At 41.2% G+C, this 18,353-nt stretch overlaps 1 protein-coding gene across 2 annotated transcripts in view; it reads left to right on the forward strand.

The window, feature by feature from the left end:
• The window catches only part of LOC309549331 (fucolectin-like), a 90,750-nt gene extending 80,367 nt beyond the window's left edge, over nt 1–10,383 (forward strand). For both annotated transcript variants that reach the window (XM_082249529.1, XM_082249528.1), the window contains exon 3: nt 10,169–10,383. In XM_082249529.1, coding sequence (XP_082105655.1) covers nt 10,169–10,319 — 151 coding nt within the window. In that variant the 3' untranslated portion in view covers nt 10,320–10,383. The remainder of the gene's footprint in view (nt 1–10,168) is intronic.
• Nucleotides 10,384–18,353: the final 7,970 nt, after the last annotated feature.

The following is an 18,353-nucleotide window of genomic DNA, read 5'->3' on the forward strand; positions in this document are numbered from 1 at the left end:
TCCTTATCTCCTGTGGAGCAGGCCTCACACTTGGTTTGAACAGTAGACCAAAGTCCCAGACACAAAAATGGAGATTTTGAAAATTGTTTTTGGCCATTGCCATTAGCAACCGGCCCGGTAACCCAGGGCGAAATCCCGGAGGAGCCCCCAAATGTAGCACTACTCCCAAGGAGCTGCTGAGTGTGGGTCCCCCTGGGTTACCGCTAGCAACAACAATACCTTTCAGCATGTTTTTCAAGTGTGAGCACTTCAGACAAGAACAAGTCCAGTTTCTTTGGTTTTTAGGGTTTATTTGAGAACTTGGATGGGAGAAGGGAAAAGTAAGATACTCCAACAACTGAACTATGCACAATTAGGCAGGGACACTGGAAAATGTTGCTTGATGGTATTTAGTGCTTCACTGATGCTGGTTAATGCTTCACCGATGCTGGTTAATGCTGACTGATGCTGGTTAACGCTGACTGATGCTGGCCTCTACAAGGCCAGTTACTAGAACTCCACCTCTGACTGTGAAAAAGTCCCTTTGAGTTCCCCAGAGTACTCCTTCCTGAGGTAGCTGACTTTAATACAAACTATATGGCTGAACACTTCAGGGCCCTTCCTGGCACCCCCTTTACTCCCCAAACTTCAGGGCTTTACTACTTGGCACCCCCTTTACTGTACACTCCTGGTTAGCTGGCTCCTGGATCCCCTGTGACCTCACTGGAGGGGTCCCCTCTCCTAGCAGACCCCTGGGCAGATCTTGAGTACTCATGACCCTGTTTTTCCTGAAGATCTCTGCCTAGCAGCTCCACTCGGTCAGCAACTCTGGATCCCTTGCAGCCCAGCTCAACCTCCGGTCCCTAGGCTGACTGCCTGGATCACTTTCTCACTTTTACAGGAGGAGAGACAGCCATCATCTCCTTCTGGGACTGATGCTCCCGCCAAAAGACACTCTGACAATTGCTCTCCCCAGATTTATTTCCAATACCAGGGTGCACTGCGGCAAACCCCGCCCACTGGGACAGTCATACAACCTGGTGTGCTATTAGCTAGGTTTCCTCTGCTGTCCAACAATATCCCTTATTGGATACAGTGGGGAGACTCCCCAGATTCAACAGGCCACACCTGGAGGCATATGACAGAACAGCTAACAGATCCAGCCCCCCTGATAAGCAGATAGGGCCAATATATGCTTTTTCCTAGCACCTACCTAGGAGGGTGCTACACTGTATATACCATAGTTTGTAGACACTATAACTTTCAAGCAAAACAATTAAAATACACTTATTGGGATTTTTTCTACCACAGACATGTAGCAGAATACATTTTGATCAAAATTTATAAAAAAAAAAAAAATAATCTCTAAAAAATATTTTTTTTGGGTATGTTTTATAGCAGAAAGTAAAAAATATTGTCTTTTTTATTTTTAAAATGTTCTGTCTTTTTTTATTCATATTGCAAAAAAATTTAAAATTAAAAAATCCCAGTGGTAATCAAATACCACCAAAAGAAAGCTCTATGTGTGTGAAAAAAAAAGATTTAAATTTAGTTTGGGTATAACTTTGCATGATTGCACAAATATTGATTAAATTAGTGCAGTGCAGAATAGCAAGAAAATGGATTGAAGTCGTGAAGGGGGTAAAACCTTCCAGAGCTCACGTGAGTTTACTTTTTAAAGGCTAAGTTCACCGTTAGGAATATAATATATACACATATTATATAGGAGCAGGTTAGCTGGAATTTGTTTTTAAAATGTCCTGTGATGTATGATGTACATGTGAATTATATATATTTTTCTACAATAAAGGTGATTTTTGTATGCAGATGGTAGTAGCTGCACATTTATAGAACATTTGGTTTAAAAGATATTTTGAAGTATGTGGATAGGGGTAAAGCTTGCATCCATTTTTGGAGTGTGAGTGTGTTTAACCACTTGCCTACTGGGCACTTAAACCCCCTTCCTGCCCATGCCAAATTTTCAGCTTTCAGCGCTGTCGCACCTTGAATGACAATTGAGCGGTCATGCAACACTGTACCCAAATTAAAGTTTTTAAACAAATAATGCTTTTTTTAGTGGTATTTATTCAACACTGAGGTTTTTATTTTTTCTAGACAAACAAAATAATACCGAAAATTTTGAAAAAAATAAAATAAAACAGTTTTTATATTTGGTTCTAAAGTTTTGTAAACAGGTGATTTTTTACCTTCATTGATGTGCGCTGATGAGGCGGCACTGGTTGGGGCGGCACTGAAATGGCGGCACTAATGGGCACTGATAAGGCGGCACTGGTGGGCACTGATGGGTGGCACTGATGGGTGGCATTTATGGGTGGCACTGATGGGCGACACTGAAGGGCACTGATAGGTGGCACTGATAGGTGGCACTCATGGGCACTGATAGATGGCACTCATTGGCACTGATAGTTGGAACTGATGGGAAACACTTATGATGAGGTACTAGTTGGCACAACTAGATGGCACTGGTGGGCATTGATAGATGGCATTGGGGGGGCACTGATAGGTGGCACTGGTGGTTACTAGCAGGTGGCACTGACCTGCACTGGTAGGTGGCACAGGTGGGCACACATGAGGCAGCAGTGTCTTTTACTCTTCGAGACCGATGTCCCTCTGACAGCAGCTGGTAAAAAAAAAAAAGCAGATTACCGCCTCTGTTTACATCACGTGATCAGCTGTCATTGGCTGACAGCTGATCACGTGGTAAGGGGCCCGGACCGGCCCCTTACTCCAATCTGTGATCAGCTGAGTCTCATGGACTCACTGATCACAGAGCGAGCTGTGCATGCTCCGCAGGGAGCGTGCAGACAGCTCATGCACGGCAATCTAGGTCCGCGCTGTAGCCATTTTTCGGCTATAGCCTGGGCAGGAACAGGTTAAAATATATTATATGTCCTCTGCCCTGCTGACCCCTTGTACACTGCCATACTGACCCCTATACACTCCCCTGCTGACCGCCCATCCTCTGCCCTGCTGACCTTCCATTCTTTGCTCTGCAGACCCCTTGTACACTGCCCTACAAACTGCTGATCCCTGCCCTCTGCTCTGCTAACCACTATCCTCTGCCCTGCTGACCCTCAGTACACTCTGCTACCGATTCCTGTTTTAGTTCACTGCCCTGCTGAACTCCTATCCTGTGCCCCCTGTTATTTTTTACTGCACCCCCACATCAGACTGACTAGATCCGGCCCTGTGTGCCACCCTTTCAGAGTCCCACTATAAGTCATTGATCACAAATATTACAGTAAAGTGCCTATAGCTGCGTACATTCCAGTATACAGTATCTCACAAAAGCGAGTACTACCATCACATTTGTGTAAATATTTTATTATATTTTTACTTGTGACAACACTGAAGTAATGACACTTTGCTACAATGTAAAGTAGTGAGTGTACAGCGTGTATAACAGTGTAAATTTGCTGTCCCCTCAAAAGAACTCAACACACAGCCAATAATGTCTAAACCGCTGGCAAAAGTGAGTACACGTGTGAAAAATAAATAAAAAGTGAGTACACCCCTAAGTGAAAATGTCCAAATTGGGCCCAAAGTGTCAATATTTTGTGTGGCCAACATTATTGTGCAGCACTGTCTTAGCCCTCTTGGACATAGAGTTTACCAGAGCTTCACAGGTTGCCACTGGAGTCCTCTTCCACTCCTCCATGATGACATCAAGGCACTGGTGGATGTTAGAGAGCTTGCGCTCCTCCACCTTCCATTTGAGGATGCCCCACAGATGCTCAATAGGGTTTAGGTCTGGAGACATATTTGGCCAGTCCATCACCTTTATCCTCAGCTTCTTTAGCAAGGCAGTGGTCCTCTTGGAGGTGTGTTTGGGGTCGTTATCATGTTGGAATACTGCCTCCGAAGGGAGGGGATCATGCTCTACTCCAGTGTGTCACAGTACATATCAAAAATAGGGAAGGGGGATAAGAGAGACCTCAGACTCCCCAGTTAAAGGGGTACTCAATGGGACAGGGGAGTGGGAATTGGGGAATTGGTTCTGGATTTAGGATACCAAGGTATATTAGTTACGAATCAACATCAAATATAAATAAAATAGTTTTTATTCCATCAAAAGTTAATCACATAGACATAACATTATGCACAGGACAAACAAATAAAGTCAATATACAGACAGATTGACTGAAATGCATTTGACATAGTTGAAACTGTGGAGTGTAGTTGGCATATTTCCACAGTAGATTCTCTACATGTTTCGCGGACTATGCCGCTTCTTCAGCAGAAACAATGAAGGATAAAAACCGATTCTATAAAAATAGAACAAGCATTGAATGAGTCATAATGAAGACAACAAAAAGATTTTTTATGATTATTGGGACAGTGGGTGTATAGATACCCATGATACAGTGGGGAGTGTAGACTTTACCTGCAGTCACCATGGGGCGGGAATGACCAATGGGGGCGGTAGGATCACAAACAATGTCTCACCGGCGGATATGGGAGACCTTAACATGTGTATGAAGAAATATACCAAAAATGGATAAGTATAATAGAACTCTGAGTGGGGGGGCCAGGGAAGGAGACAAAGTACAAGGGAAGGGGAAGGGAAGGGAAGGGAAGGGAGGGGGAGGGGAGGACAACAGGAAGAGGAGGGGAAGAGACCGACAAACAAAGGGTCAGAGAGATAGGGAGGAAAGTACATAAACCACTCATGTTAAGAAGAGATAATCACCTTTCAAGAACATTCATGTAGATATAACCATGCGGAGAGAGTGTGAGGATGCAGCATCAAAAAGTATCATAAAAATTGGTTACAAATTCCACTGGTGGTCTAGTCAGGAGAGTAACCGAGGGGAAGAAAGAGAAGGGGGGACACCCCTTGGAAAATACCCAGCCAGGGATAAACCCTGTATCTGCTCTAGATCAAGGCACTCTTTATATCCATGTGTTGTTCCATCGGTGTATAGTAATGATAAGTCAGAACATATCATACAAGGAAAGGAAAAGATCCTAAAAAAGGAAGATATGACCACAGTGTAAATGAAAGGTCCGACCAAAATAGGAATAAATATAGCATAGAATGGGTCTATTGACTGTTACCTGGAATGCTGCCTCCAAAACCTCCTCTCCGCATGGTGCATAAGACGCCGACGCCGCCATCAGGCCGCGCGGGCTTCTTATGTGTCTCCGAGCGTGTATGACGTCACCATGCCGCGAGCGGCGTCAGACGTCACACGCCCAGTCCCTCCAAGGTGTACGTGAGCGTGCGCAGACACACCCCGCCGGACATCCGGCGGAACCAGCGGAGGACCGCTGGCAAGGAGGGACACATATCCGCCGGAAAGACCGGACCCCGCCACTGATCCCCAAGGTCCCGCCTCCAGGTGTCAGCAGAGAATATGGAAAAGCAAAAAACAATTTATTAGCATATATAAGCCCACATTAAACAAAGTCAAAGAGGTAAACACATAATAGCTACAAAAATAGCATACATGTATATTTAGATTTCTTCCCAATACCGAGATAACGATATTGGGCATTGTACCTCAATACATATTGCATACAGATGTATAAATAGACCCATTGAATCGGTCCGATTAGGACCTATTTTAGACATCCATCCGGAGAGGGGAGAGGAAGGGATAAGGGTGGGAAAGGAATGGGAAAGGAAACAAGGGGAGAAGGGAAAGAAAAGGGGGAGGGAAAAGAGGCAAGGGTGAAGGGGGTGGAGGAAGGACTGGGGAAGGGGAATAAGAACGGAACATGGAACAGTAGGGGGACCATAAAGATCCCCAGGGAAGAGGGAAAGGGGGGGAGGAAGGAAAAGGACATAACGAAAAGAGGGATGATTTGTTTAATTTCTAAATCATATAGGGATCATAGAAAAGGCTTATATGAGACGACCTCATTCAAGCCAGGGGGAGTGGTGGCATTTAGCCTTTCAATCCCTTGAGTTTCGCGCTGAAGAAATTGCTCTATATCAATCAATCCCTATGGAGGGACTGGGCGTGTGACGTCTGACGCCGCTCGCGGCGTGGTGACGTCATACACGCTCGGAGACACATAAGAAGCCCGCGCGGCCTGATGGCGGCGTCGGCGTCTTATGCACCATGCGGAGAGGAGGTTTTGGAGGCAGCATTCCAGGTAACAGTCAATAGACCCATTCTATGCTATATTTATTCCTATTTTGGTCGGACCTTTCATTTACACTGTGGTCATATCTTCCTTTTTTAGGATTTTTTCCTTTCCTTGTATGATATGTTCTGGCTTATCATTACTATACACCGATGGAACAACACATGGATATAAAGAGTGCCTTGGTCTAGAGTAGATACAGGGTTTATCCCTGGCTGGGTATTTTCCAAGGGGTGTCCCCCCTTCTCTTTCTTCCCCTCGGTTACTCTCCTGACTAGACCACCAGTGGAATTTGTAACCAATTTTTATGATACTTTTTGATGCTGCATCCTCACACTCTCTCCGCATGGTTATATCTACATGAATGTTCTTGAAAGGTGATTATCTCTTCTTAACATGAGTGGTTTATGTACTTTCCTCCCTATCTCTCTCACCCTTTGTTTGTCGGTCTCTTCCCCTCCTCTTCCTGTTGTCCTCCCCTCCCCCTCCCTTCCCTTCCCTTCCCCTTCCCTTGTACTTTGTCTCCTTTCCTGGCCCCCCCACTCAGAGTTCTATTATACTTATCCATTTTTTGTATATTTCTTCATACACATGTTAAGGTCTCCCATATCCGCCGGTGAGACATTGTTTGTGATCCTGCCGCCCCCATTGGTCATTCCCGCCCCATGGTGACTGCAGGTAAAGTCTACACTCCCCACTGTATCATGGGTATCTATACACCCACTGTCCCAATAATCATAAAAAATCTTTTTGTTGTCTTCATGATGACTCATTCAATGCTTGTTCTATTTTTATAGAATCGGTTTTTATCCTTCATTGTTTCTCCTGAAGAAGTGGCATAGTCCGCGAAACATGTAGAGAATCTACTGTGGAAATATGCCAACTACACTCCACAGTTTCAACTATGTCAAATGCATTTCAGTCAATCTGTCTGTATATTGACTTTATTTGTTTGTCCTGTGCATAATGTTATGTCTATGTGATTAACTTTTTATGGAATAAAAACTATTTTATTTATATTTGATGTTGATTCGTAACTAATATACCTTGGTATCCTAAATCCAGAACCAATTCCCCAATTCCCACTCCCCTGTCCCATTGAGTACCTCTTTAACTGGGGAGTCTGAGGTCTCTCTTATCCCCCTTCCCTATTTTTGATATATTGATATAGCATCTGGAAGTTGATACCACTATGGTTCTATTAATTATAGGCTTACTTTGAATTTGTGTCACAGTACATGTTGGCATTCATGGTTCCCTCAATAAACTGTAGCTCCCCAGTGCTGGCAGCTCTCATGCAGACCCAGACCATAACACTCCCACCACCATGCTTGACAGTAGGCAAGGCACGCTTGTCTTTGTACTCCTCACCTGGTTGCCACCACACACACTTAACACCATCTGAGCTAAATAAATTTATCTTGGTCTCATCAGACCACAGGACATGGTTCCAGTAATCCATGTCCTTAGTCTGCTTGTCTTCAGAAAACTGTTTGTGGGCTTTTTTGTGCATCATCTTTAGAAGAGGCTTCCTTTTGGGACGACAGCCATGCAGACCAAATTGATGGCGGCGTATGGTCTGAGCACTGACAGGCTGACCCCCCACCCCTTCAACCTCTGCAGCGATGCTGGTAGCACTCATATGTCTATATACCAAAGACAAGCTCTGTATATGACACTGAGCATGTGCACTCAACTTCCTTGGTCGACCATGACGAGGCCTGTTCTGAGTGGAACCTGTACTGTTAAACCGCTGTATGGTCTTGGCCACCATGCTACAGCTCAGTTTCAGGGTCTTGGCAATCTTCTTATAGCCTAGGCCATCTTTATGTAGAACAACAATTCTTTTTTCAGATCATCACAGACTTCTTTGCCATGAGGTGCCATGTTGAACTTCCAGTGACCAGTATGAGCGAGTGAGAGCGATAACATCAAATTTAACACACCTGCTTCCCATTCAAGCCTGAGACCTTGTAACACTAATGAGTCACATCACACCGAGGAGGGAAAATGGCTAATTGGGCCCAATTTGGGCATTTTCACTTACATAGTTATATAGTAGTTGAGGTTGAATAAAGACAATAGTCCATCTAGTTCAACCTGTGTAGGTGTGTGTGGCCGTAATCATTTCTCATACCCCTGAATGTTTTGATACTTGAGATGTATGTCCAAGAGTCTTTTAAAAGTAGCCATACTCCCTGCAGTTACTACCTCTTGTGGTAGAGAGTTCCACAATCTCGTAGCCCTTTCTGTAAAGAACCCCCTGCACATCCTTAGGTTAAAACGCTTCTCCTCTAAACGCATTGTATGGCCTCGTGTCCTCATGCATTCCTTGCGACTAAATAGTTTTTTTTTATGCTCAGATCACCGTTAAGGTATTTGTAAATTGCTATCATGTCCCCTCTCAGGCGTCTCTTCTCCAGGGAGAATTAATCAAGTGCCTCTAAACGCTCTTTGTAATTAAGGTCCTCTAATCCCCTAATTAATTTTGTTGCCCTTCTCTCTAACTCCAACACATCCCTTCTGAGGACTGGCGACCAGAACTGGACAGAATAGTCCAGATGCGGTCGGACCAGAGTTTTGTAAAGTGGTAGGATTATAGTTTTATCTCTGGAATACATCCCCTTCCTTATGCATGCTAATATTCTGCTGGCTTTGGCAGTTGCTGCTTGACATTGCATGCTATTGCCAAGTCCATCTTCTACTAAGACCCCCGGATCTTTCTCCATTTTTGATTCCCCCAGAGGTTCCCCCCCTAAAGTGTATTGTGCTTTCATGTTATTGGTCCCTAAGTGCAATACCTTGCACTTATCCACATTAAACCTCATTTGCCACATAGTTGCCCACTCTGTTATTTTGTTCAGGTCATTCTGTAAGATTTCTGCCTTACAATGTGAAGTTTTTGCCCTGCTCAATTTTGTGTCACCTGCAAACACTGAGATTGAGCTACTGACTCCGTCCTCAATGCTATATATGAATAAATTGAACACACTTAGGGGTGTACTCACTTTTGTTGCCAGTGGTTTAGACATTAATGGCTGTGTGTTGAGTTATTTTGGGGGGGCAGCAAATTTACACTGTTATACAAGGTGTACACTCACTACTTTACATTGTAGCAAAGTGTAATTTCTTCAGTGTTGTCACATGAAAAGATTGAAGAAAACATTTACAAAAATGTGAGGGGTGTACTCACTTTTGTGAGATACTATTTATACCATAGTTTGTAGATGCTATAACTTTCACACAAACCAATTAATATACACTTATTGGGATTTTCTTTTTTTCAAATATATGTAGCAGAATAATATATTTATGAAGAAATTTGATTTTGTAAAAATAATTATTGGATATGTTTTATAACAGAAAATAGAAAATGCATTTTTTTCATAATTTTCAGTTTTTTTTATATATAATAAATAATTAAAAACCCAGTGGTGATTAAACACCACCAAAAGAAAGCTCTATTTGAGTAAAAAAAATAAAATAAAATAAAGATATAAATTCATATTCAAATGTATTGCCATATGTTTATTTTTAGCAGATTTTATCGGATCAGATGCCTGGCTGGTGTCAGCGGACACATGTCTGCTGACTGCTGACATCTGCCGCCCCATAGAGATAAATGGGTCTGCTGGTGTGAAAGTGGCCCTACAGAGTCTACAAACTATGGTATATATATATATATATATATATGGATCAGTCCTGATATACTGAAGGCCTATCTCATTTCTCGGGGCCCTAAAATTACCCCTTTTTTTCCAAGGTATTTGGGCTGCACTATTTTATGGTTTATTAGGGATTATGGTGATGACTGTCACTTAACCTGAAAAAAAACAGAGGACATCCAGTGGTCAAAAAAAATAAATAAAAGTTCTGTAGGAAAAAGTGCCAGATTTGGAGATCTTTGCAGATTTGAGATCTTTGAAACTTTGCAGGAAAACCTGCTTTTCTGTTTTATCTTTTATTGAGCTGTTCTGCTTTACATATCATCTTGCTGCTTTTTAAATAAATAAATGCAGGTATAACTATTGGTATTACTGTGACTGTTATTACTATTAAGAATTTACCTTTGCAGGTGTGCAGTGATTACCTCTATCCCAAATGGAGCAACACAGAACTTCTACTGTCATGGCATGGAGGGCAGATACATCAATATAATTTTACGTGGAAAGAACGAATATCTTCAATTATGTGAAGTTCAAGTCTGGACCTCTGACAGGAATTAAAAGAACCACTTAAAAAGAACAGCAGTTTAATACAATAATTAAAGTTATAATGTAATGCCTTACAATATTCTGAATAATCAAATATTGCTTAATAAACAATGTTCAGCATTATGTGTGTGTTGTCAAATGTTATCTAAATTTGTTGTGTTCCGGTATACAGAGAAAACATGTTACGTGCCTTAGATTTAAAAAAAAGGGGGATAAAATGCATCAAAATATATAAGGATCTGATCTGAATAAGTAATATTTAAAGGGTAACTCCACTTTCGTGGGGAAAAAAAATCAGCAAATAAAGAAAAAACAATATAGTGTATACAATTGCGACACAAATCATATTGTAATTGAATGTTATTAAAAATGACCTTTCCTTTTCAATCTGCAGCTGTTGTCATTTTCTACAAATGCAATGCAATATGGCCGCCTGGAGATGTTCTGTACACAGAATGTATACTGACCACACCCCAGAAACATAATTTCCTGCTTCTGTGATTGGCTCACCAATTTTACCAGAAGTCTGCCTAAGATACAAGTCAGATTCCTGGCATCCCCTGCAACAAAAATGTAATTCCCAATAGGAACACGTCTAAAGGGATGCAGGCCCAGCAGCGTTCCTCATTAGAGCCCTGCAGCTGCCACAGCTGATTGATAATTATGAAACCACTCCCATTTGACTCACTCGGCACAGAGGAACAAACAATGATTTCTTCAGAATAACAAAAGGTAGGAATCTGCAATAACGTTTGTTAAAATCCTTGCAATGTACAGAGATCACCCTCAACAAACGTGGAGTTATGCTTTAAAATAGAGGCATTTTCTTACTAACAGGGAGGCAGGGGGAACTAAAATTCCAGATCCTGACCTCATTGCTCTCATTGCCAATGACCAGAGAGAGCCATAACATTGAGGAATGATGATCAAATGTGGGGAGAGAAAACAGAGGGAATCTACAGTATCTGCTTATAATAAGTATGAAGCTTTGTAAAACATAAGGTATATAGAGCTTTGTAGAAGATTTAAAAAAATAAAAGACTGTGGTAGAAAATAGATCAGAAGATTGAAATGAAAGTTCTGGATAAAGGTTCTAAACAGGTTTCAGGTAGAAATATTGATGTGCAGAAATATGTATGGAATTTGAGTATAAAAAAAAAGAATAAAATAATTAAATGCATAAAAAAGAATGTTATCAGTGAAGAAGAACTCCATCATAGAATTAACAATATTTGATAGACGATAATATTAGAGCACACACTGGGTTAAGAAATAGATTGAACTTTAATCCTCCTGGTATTCTTAACCATCATTTAACCCTTTCGTGACCAGAGGTCATTGATGTCTATATTCCCAGGGCAGAGTTTGCTCTGTCAGCATGATTCATTTAACTTAGCAATGAATCTTTTAATAATTTGCATACCTAAATAATGTTATTTTTTTTTTCTTTGTAAAAAAAACTGTAAGCTATTGATTTACTACAATGTTTAATTAAAAAAAAAAAAAAAAAAAATCTTGCCGCAAATGTAGATTTTAAAATGTTGTTTCTATTTTTTTTTTAATTCATTTATTATTATTTTTAATAGCTTAACTTTATGTGACAGTTACACTTTTTAAATAGATGGCACTGCAGATGAACAGTGCAGCTTGATGCTAGCATTTATTATGCCCAACCACCTGCGCTCAGTGTCAAATACTAATTTGCAAAGACTGCAGCAACTCAATACCCAAATACCAGATATACAAACCTTATAATACAAATGGATGTGCTGTCTCTTTAAAAATGATCATAACTCCATTCATCAATAAATTATTAAGATAAACTATACAGAGTAAACCAATCTATTGTGCAATGTGAATAAAAATAAGTAAATAAATAAATATGTGAGTAAAGAAATAGTAAATCAACCAACATGTGCCTTGTGACAAAATAGAAAACTATACCAATTCATAAAAACATATAAAATGAAAAAAACAAAAATACATTTCATACACCATACGAAGGTGCATTAAGTGCAACAGTGCATAAATCAATAAATAGTTGAAAATCCAGCAGAAAATGTATTAAATTTCCCAAAATGGTGCTGTGAAAAATGCAACCAGTAGAGTAGTGCCTCTCCAAGTGCTCCACCACCTTCAAGTGTGCAAAACTCCTTTTCAGAAAATGAAGACCTGTATGTGTGAACCGCAAACTTTCTCAAATGTCCGCGAACCGCAAGTTCGCGGCGGACCCCATTGACTTTAATGGGAGGCAAACTTTAAAAACCTTTAGGTCATATTTGCAGCCACAAAAGACTTACTAGCTGTGAACAAACAGTCCCACCAAAAGTTGCCCTTAAACATTTTTTTTTTTACAGCAAAAAATGTTTATTTTTTTTTTCCTAAATCAGCCAGAACTGACAGCAGCCGGTAAATACATGTCAAATACATATAGGGTCCATTCACACATCTGTAAAATGGGTCCGCATCCATTCAACAATTTGGCGGAACGTTTACAGACCCATTGATTTTCAATTCCAGTCTGAAAAATGAGGCATTCACAGGATAAGGAAGTGTCGGTCATTCCAGGCCCCAAAAATTAGCCCACATGGGTTTACCTGACAGCTAAGAACATTGTATTCTGTGGCTGAAGGTACATTAGGCATTCACAGGATAAATAAGTAAGTGTCGGCAATGAAAGGCACCAAAAAGTAGCCCACATGGGTTTACCTGACAGCTAAGAACGTTGTATTCTGTGGCTAAAGGTACATTAGCATTCAATGGATAAATAAGTAAGCGTCGGCCATTCCAGGCCCCAAAAATTAGCCCACATGCATTTACCTGACAGCTAAGAATGTTTTATTCTGTGGCTGGAGGTACATTAGGCATTCACAGGATACAGAAGTAAGTGTTGTGGGTGGATGGCAGTCTGGCGGATATTTGTGGCCTGTCATGAGGAATTTAAATGAAACATGGTCTACTGGTCACATTAGTTGAATTCCTCAGAGATCCATGCCTCATTCATTTTTATAAATGTCAGGTAGTCAACACTGTCATGAGCTAGGCGAGTGCGCTTATCTATCACCATCCCCCCTGCTGCGCTGAACGTCCTTTCGGACAGGACACTGGACGGGGGCAAGCCAACAGTTCCATTGCAAATTGTGCAAGCTCTTGCCAGAGGTCAAGCCTGCCCACCCAGTAGTCCAGGGGTTCATCACTCCAAACAATAAAAGGCTTGCACTACTTCAGTTGTGTGTAATGAATCTAAAATATATGAAAGTCTAATGTTTATCAGTACATTACAGAAAATAATGAACTTTATCACAATATGCAAATTTTTTGAGAGGGACCTGTAATTGGCCAGTAACTGTTGTCACTGTGTGTAGCACAGTAAACGCAGCAAAAGAGACCACATTTTTGCAGGACTAAAATACACTTTTATAAAAGTATACTGTTAAATAACACCCCACTTCAATATGTGGTATTGGGGGGCTACTAGTCTATCACACTAGTTGTACAAAAAATTGGCCAGTAAGTTTGGCACTGTGTGTAGCAGAGTTAATGCAGCAAAAGAGGCAATATTGTTGCAGGACACAAATACACTTATAAAATTATACTCAGATAACACCCCACTTCAATGTGTGGTATTGGGGGGCCACTGGTTTATCACACCAGTTGTACAAAAAAATTGGCCAGTATGTTTGGCACAGTGTGTAGCAGAGTTAACACAGCAAAAGATTCAATATTGTTGCAGGACACAAATACACTTAGACAAGTATACTCAGATAACACCCCATTCAATATGTGGTATTGGGGGGCCCCTTGTTTATCACACCAGTTCTACAAATAATTGGCCAGTAACTGTTGTCACTGTGTGTAGCACAGTTAACGCAGCAAAAGAGGCCAAATGTTTGCAGGACTAAAATACACTCTTATAAAAGTATACTGTTAAATAACACCCCACTTCAATATGTGGTATTAGGGGGCCACTGGTCTATCACACCAGTTGTACAAAAAATTGGCCAGTAAGTTTGGCACTGTGTGTAGCAGAGTTAATGCAGAAAAAGAGGCAATATTGTTGCAGGACACAAATACACTTATAAAAGTATACTCAGATAACACCCCACTTCAATATGTGGTATTCGGGGGGCCACTGGTCTATCACACCAGTTATAATACTTTAAAAGTGCTTCTGTCGCTGCAGAAACGCTGAACACACCAGTCACAATGCTGCACAGTGCACAATACAAATCCACTATAATATGCTTTCTATATTAGAAAGTGTATTATATGTGGAATACACCCCTATATAGTGCACTGTACACCTATAACAAATACCAGTTCTTAAAATGACTTTTGGACCTTAACAGAGCGATTAGTGTCACTGACAATCTGTCCCTGGTGCACACAGCAGACCTCTCACTACACTGACAAAAATGAGACAGTACACCTATACCAAATACCAGCCCTTAAAATGACTTTTGTGGACCTTAACCTCCCTGGCGGTATCCCCGAGCGTGGCTCGTGGTGGATTTTTTAGACTAGGATCGGTATCCCCGAGTCATGCTCGGGGTAGATGTGCAGAGCACGCAGCGGTGTCTCTTACCTTCTCCTGGCGATCCAGCGATGATCTCTCATTGCTGTGACCGCCAGCCGAGATCCCCGCCGCTCGTCTGTCGGTGTGATTACTTCCTAGTTCCGTTCCCTGCAGGGAGGGAAATTCAAACGTTGGACAAAACACAAACACATAACACATTTATATTATATGTATATATATATATATATGTGTGTGTATGTATATATATATATATATATATATATATATGCACACACACACACATATAATGCATGAATTATAATCTAATCAATAATATAATTTTATATATATATATATATATATATATATATATATATATAAAATTATATTATTGATTAAATGATAATTCATGCATTATGTATATATATATATATATATATATATATATATACATATACATATACACACACACACATATATATATAATATATAACGCATGAATTATAATCGAATCAATAATATAATTTTATTATATATATTATATATTATATAATAAAATTATATTATTGATTAGATTTTAATTCATGCAATTGTGTTTCAAATTTATCACATCTGGGATGTCTACTAGACTCTTGTTTTGGTCAGGTTTAAGTCAGTAATTACGAAGAATTGTAGGCCTATAATACATAACGCCAAATTTCCATGAAAAAAATTGTACCACTTTTGGTACATAATTCCTGACATAATCATACCGCCAGGGAGGTTAACAGAGAGATTTGTGTCACTAAAAATCTGTCCCTGCTGCACACAGCCAACCTCTCCCTACACTGACAAAAGGCAGAATGTGAAATGGCCGCCAGGTCAGGTCTATTTATAAGGTAGGGGGCATGTCCATGTGCTGAAAGGTTTCAATTGACTGTCCCGTTCCACCTGATGGCTTTGTCATGGGTCAAAGTTCTCCCCAATGTAAACTAATATGGCCGCCGCAAACAACGCTATATGTTTGCAAAATCGGCGGGCTGCGAACAAGCAAAGTTCGCCGGGAACCGACCACCGGGCGAACCGCAAGGCCATCTCTAATCAGCAGCATCAGCCTGGGGTATATCACTGTCTACTTGTACTACTAAATGTCTCCAGTACACTCTCATTAGACTTCAGCAATCCACCACCTTGATCTCTTGCACTACCTTGTCAAAAGTATTGGGACGCCTGCCTTTACGTGCACATGAACTTTAATGGCATCCCAGTCTGAGTCTGCAGGGTTCAACATTGTGCACTGGTGCACAGTCATGTTGGAACCAGAAGGGGCCATCCCTAAACTATTCCCACTAAGTAGGGAGCATGAACTTGTCCAAAATGTGTTTGTATGCTGACACCTTAAGACTTTCCTCACTGAAACTAAGGGGCCAAGCCCAACCCCTGAAAAACAACCCCACGCCATAATCCCCCACCAAATGATTTGGACCAGTGCACTATGCAAGGTCCATTAGGAAATCAATGAGAGAGTTTGGGGTGAAGGAACTTGACTGGCCTGCACAGAGTTCTTACCTCAACCCAATATAACACCTTCTGGAAGAATGATCAAACATTCCCATAGACACACTCCTAAACCTTGTGGACAGCCTTCCCAGAAGAGTTGAATCTGTTATATGTAGTGATGGACGAACATTGCCGGGGCGGTTCGCGAACGTCAGCCGCAGATTTTCTCAAATGTCCGCAAACTGCGATTTTGCTACGTGCCCCATTGACTTTAATGGGAGGCGAACGTTAAAAACCTTTTGCAGCCACAAAAGACTTACTAGCTGTGCACAAATAGTCCAGCACATGGACAATGTCATAACAGAAGTATTGCAATTGGAAAAGTTGCCCTAAAATTTTTTTTTTTTTACAGCAAAAATTTTTTTTTTTCATAAATCAGACAGAACTGACAGCAGCCGGTACATACATGTCAAATACAAATAGGTTCTATTCCCACATCTGTAAAATGGGTCCGCATCCATTCCACAATTCATCAAACCTTTACAGATCCATTGATTTTCAATTCTAGTCTGAAAAATTAGGCATTAACAGGATAAAGAATTAAGTGTCGGCCATTTCAGGCCCCAAAAATTAGCCCACAGGGTGAACATTGTATTCTGTAGCTGAAGGTACATTAAGCATTCACAGGTAACAGAAGTAAATGTCGGCCAGTATAGGCCCCAAAAATTAGACGACTTGGGTTTACCTGACAGCTAAGAACGTAGTATTTGGTGGCTGGAGGTACATTAGGCATTCACAGGATACAGAAGTAAGTGTCGGCCAGTATAGGCCCCAAAAATTAGACCACATGGGTTTACCTGACAGCTAAGAACGTAGTATGTAATGGCTGGAGGTACATTAAGCATTCACAGGATACAGAAGTAAGTGTCGGCCAGTATAAGCCCCAAAAATTAGACCACACGGGTTTACCTGACAGCTAAGAATGTAGTATTTGCTGGCTGGAGGTACATTAGGCATTCACAGGATACAGAAATAAGTGTCGGCCAGTATAGGCCCCAAAAATTAGACCACATGGGTTTACCTGACAGCTAAGAACGTAGTATTTAATGGCTGGAGGTACATTAGGCATTCACAGGATACAGAAATAAGTGTCGGCCAGTATAGGCCCCAAAAATTAGACCACATGGGTTTACCTGACAGCTAAGAACGTAGTATTTAATGGCTGGAGGTACATTAAGCATTCACAGGATACAGAAGTAAGTGTCAGTCAGTATAGGCCCCAAAAATTAGACCACATGGGTTTACCTGACAGCTAAGAATGTAGTATTTGGTGGCTGGAGGTACATTAGGCATTCGCAGGATACAGAAGTAAGTGTCGGCCAGTATAGGCCCCAAAGTTTAGCCCACATGGGTTTACCTGACAGCTAAGAACGTAGGTTCTGGGGATCTTGGGCGGTGCAGCAGAAGAGACGGTAGCAGCGCAAAAGGAGGAGTCAGCCAAGGAGGAGAGATAGGATGGAGGAGGAGGAGAAGAAGAGGAAGGCATGCATGCCATCCGTGGTGATACAACCAAATCTACACAGGACCCTCGGGTTACATGCTTGACGGATGTCAGAAGGTTCACCCAGTGGGCAGTAAAAGTGATATGAATATGAGGGGAATATCATAACAAAAGAATAAATAAATATAATACATCAGGCAGTGGGCTTGTACGGAGATAATAACGTAGAAGCATAGTAATATAGCAGTAATTATTGTACATCAGTACATTGGAGCCCACTACCTGCAAAAAGATACAAAACTGGGGGGACGGTTTGACAGAGGGGCGGTATCATATTAGCAGTCACCAAAGTAATCTGTACAGATTACTTTGGTGACTGCTAATATGATACCGCCCCTCTGTCAATACCTTGGCTACACTTCCTCTCTATGAATGTCCTCTCGGTGTGCCTTATGTTGGTTGCTGGCTGGGCTCCCTCAGCTCCCGGTGTGGATATGCTGCCTTCTTGACCCAAGCTACATGATGTTCTCTTAGTCTTGCATACTGATTC

The sequence above is a fragment of the Pelophylax lessonae genome (assembly GCF_965119305.1).
Source record: "Pelophylax lessonae genome assembly, chromosome: 3".
Taxonomy (NCBI): domain Eukaryota; kingdom Metazoa; phylum Chordata; class Amphibia; order Anura; family Ranidae; genus Pelophylax; species Pelophylax lessonae.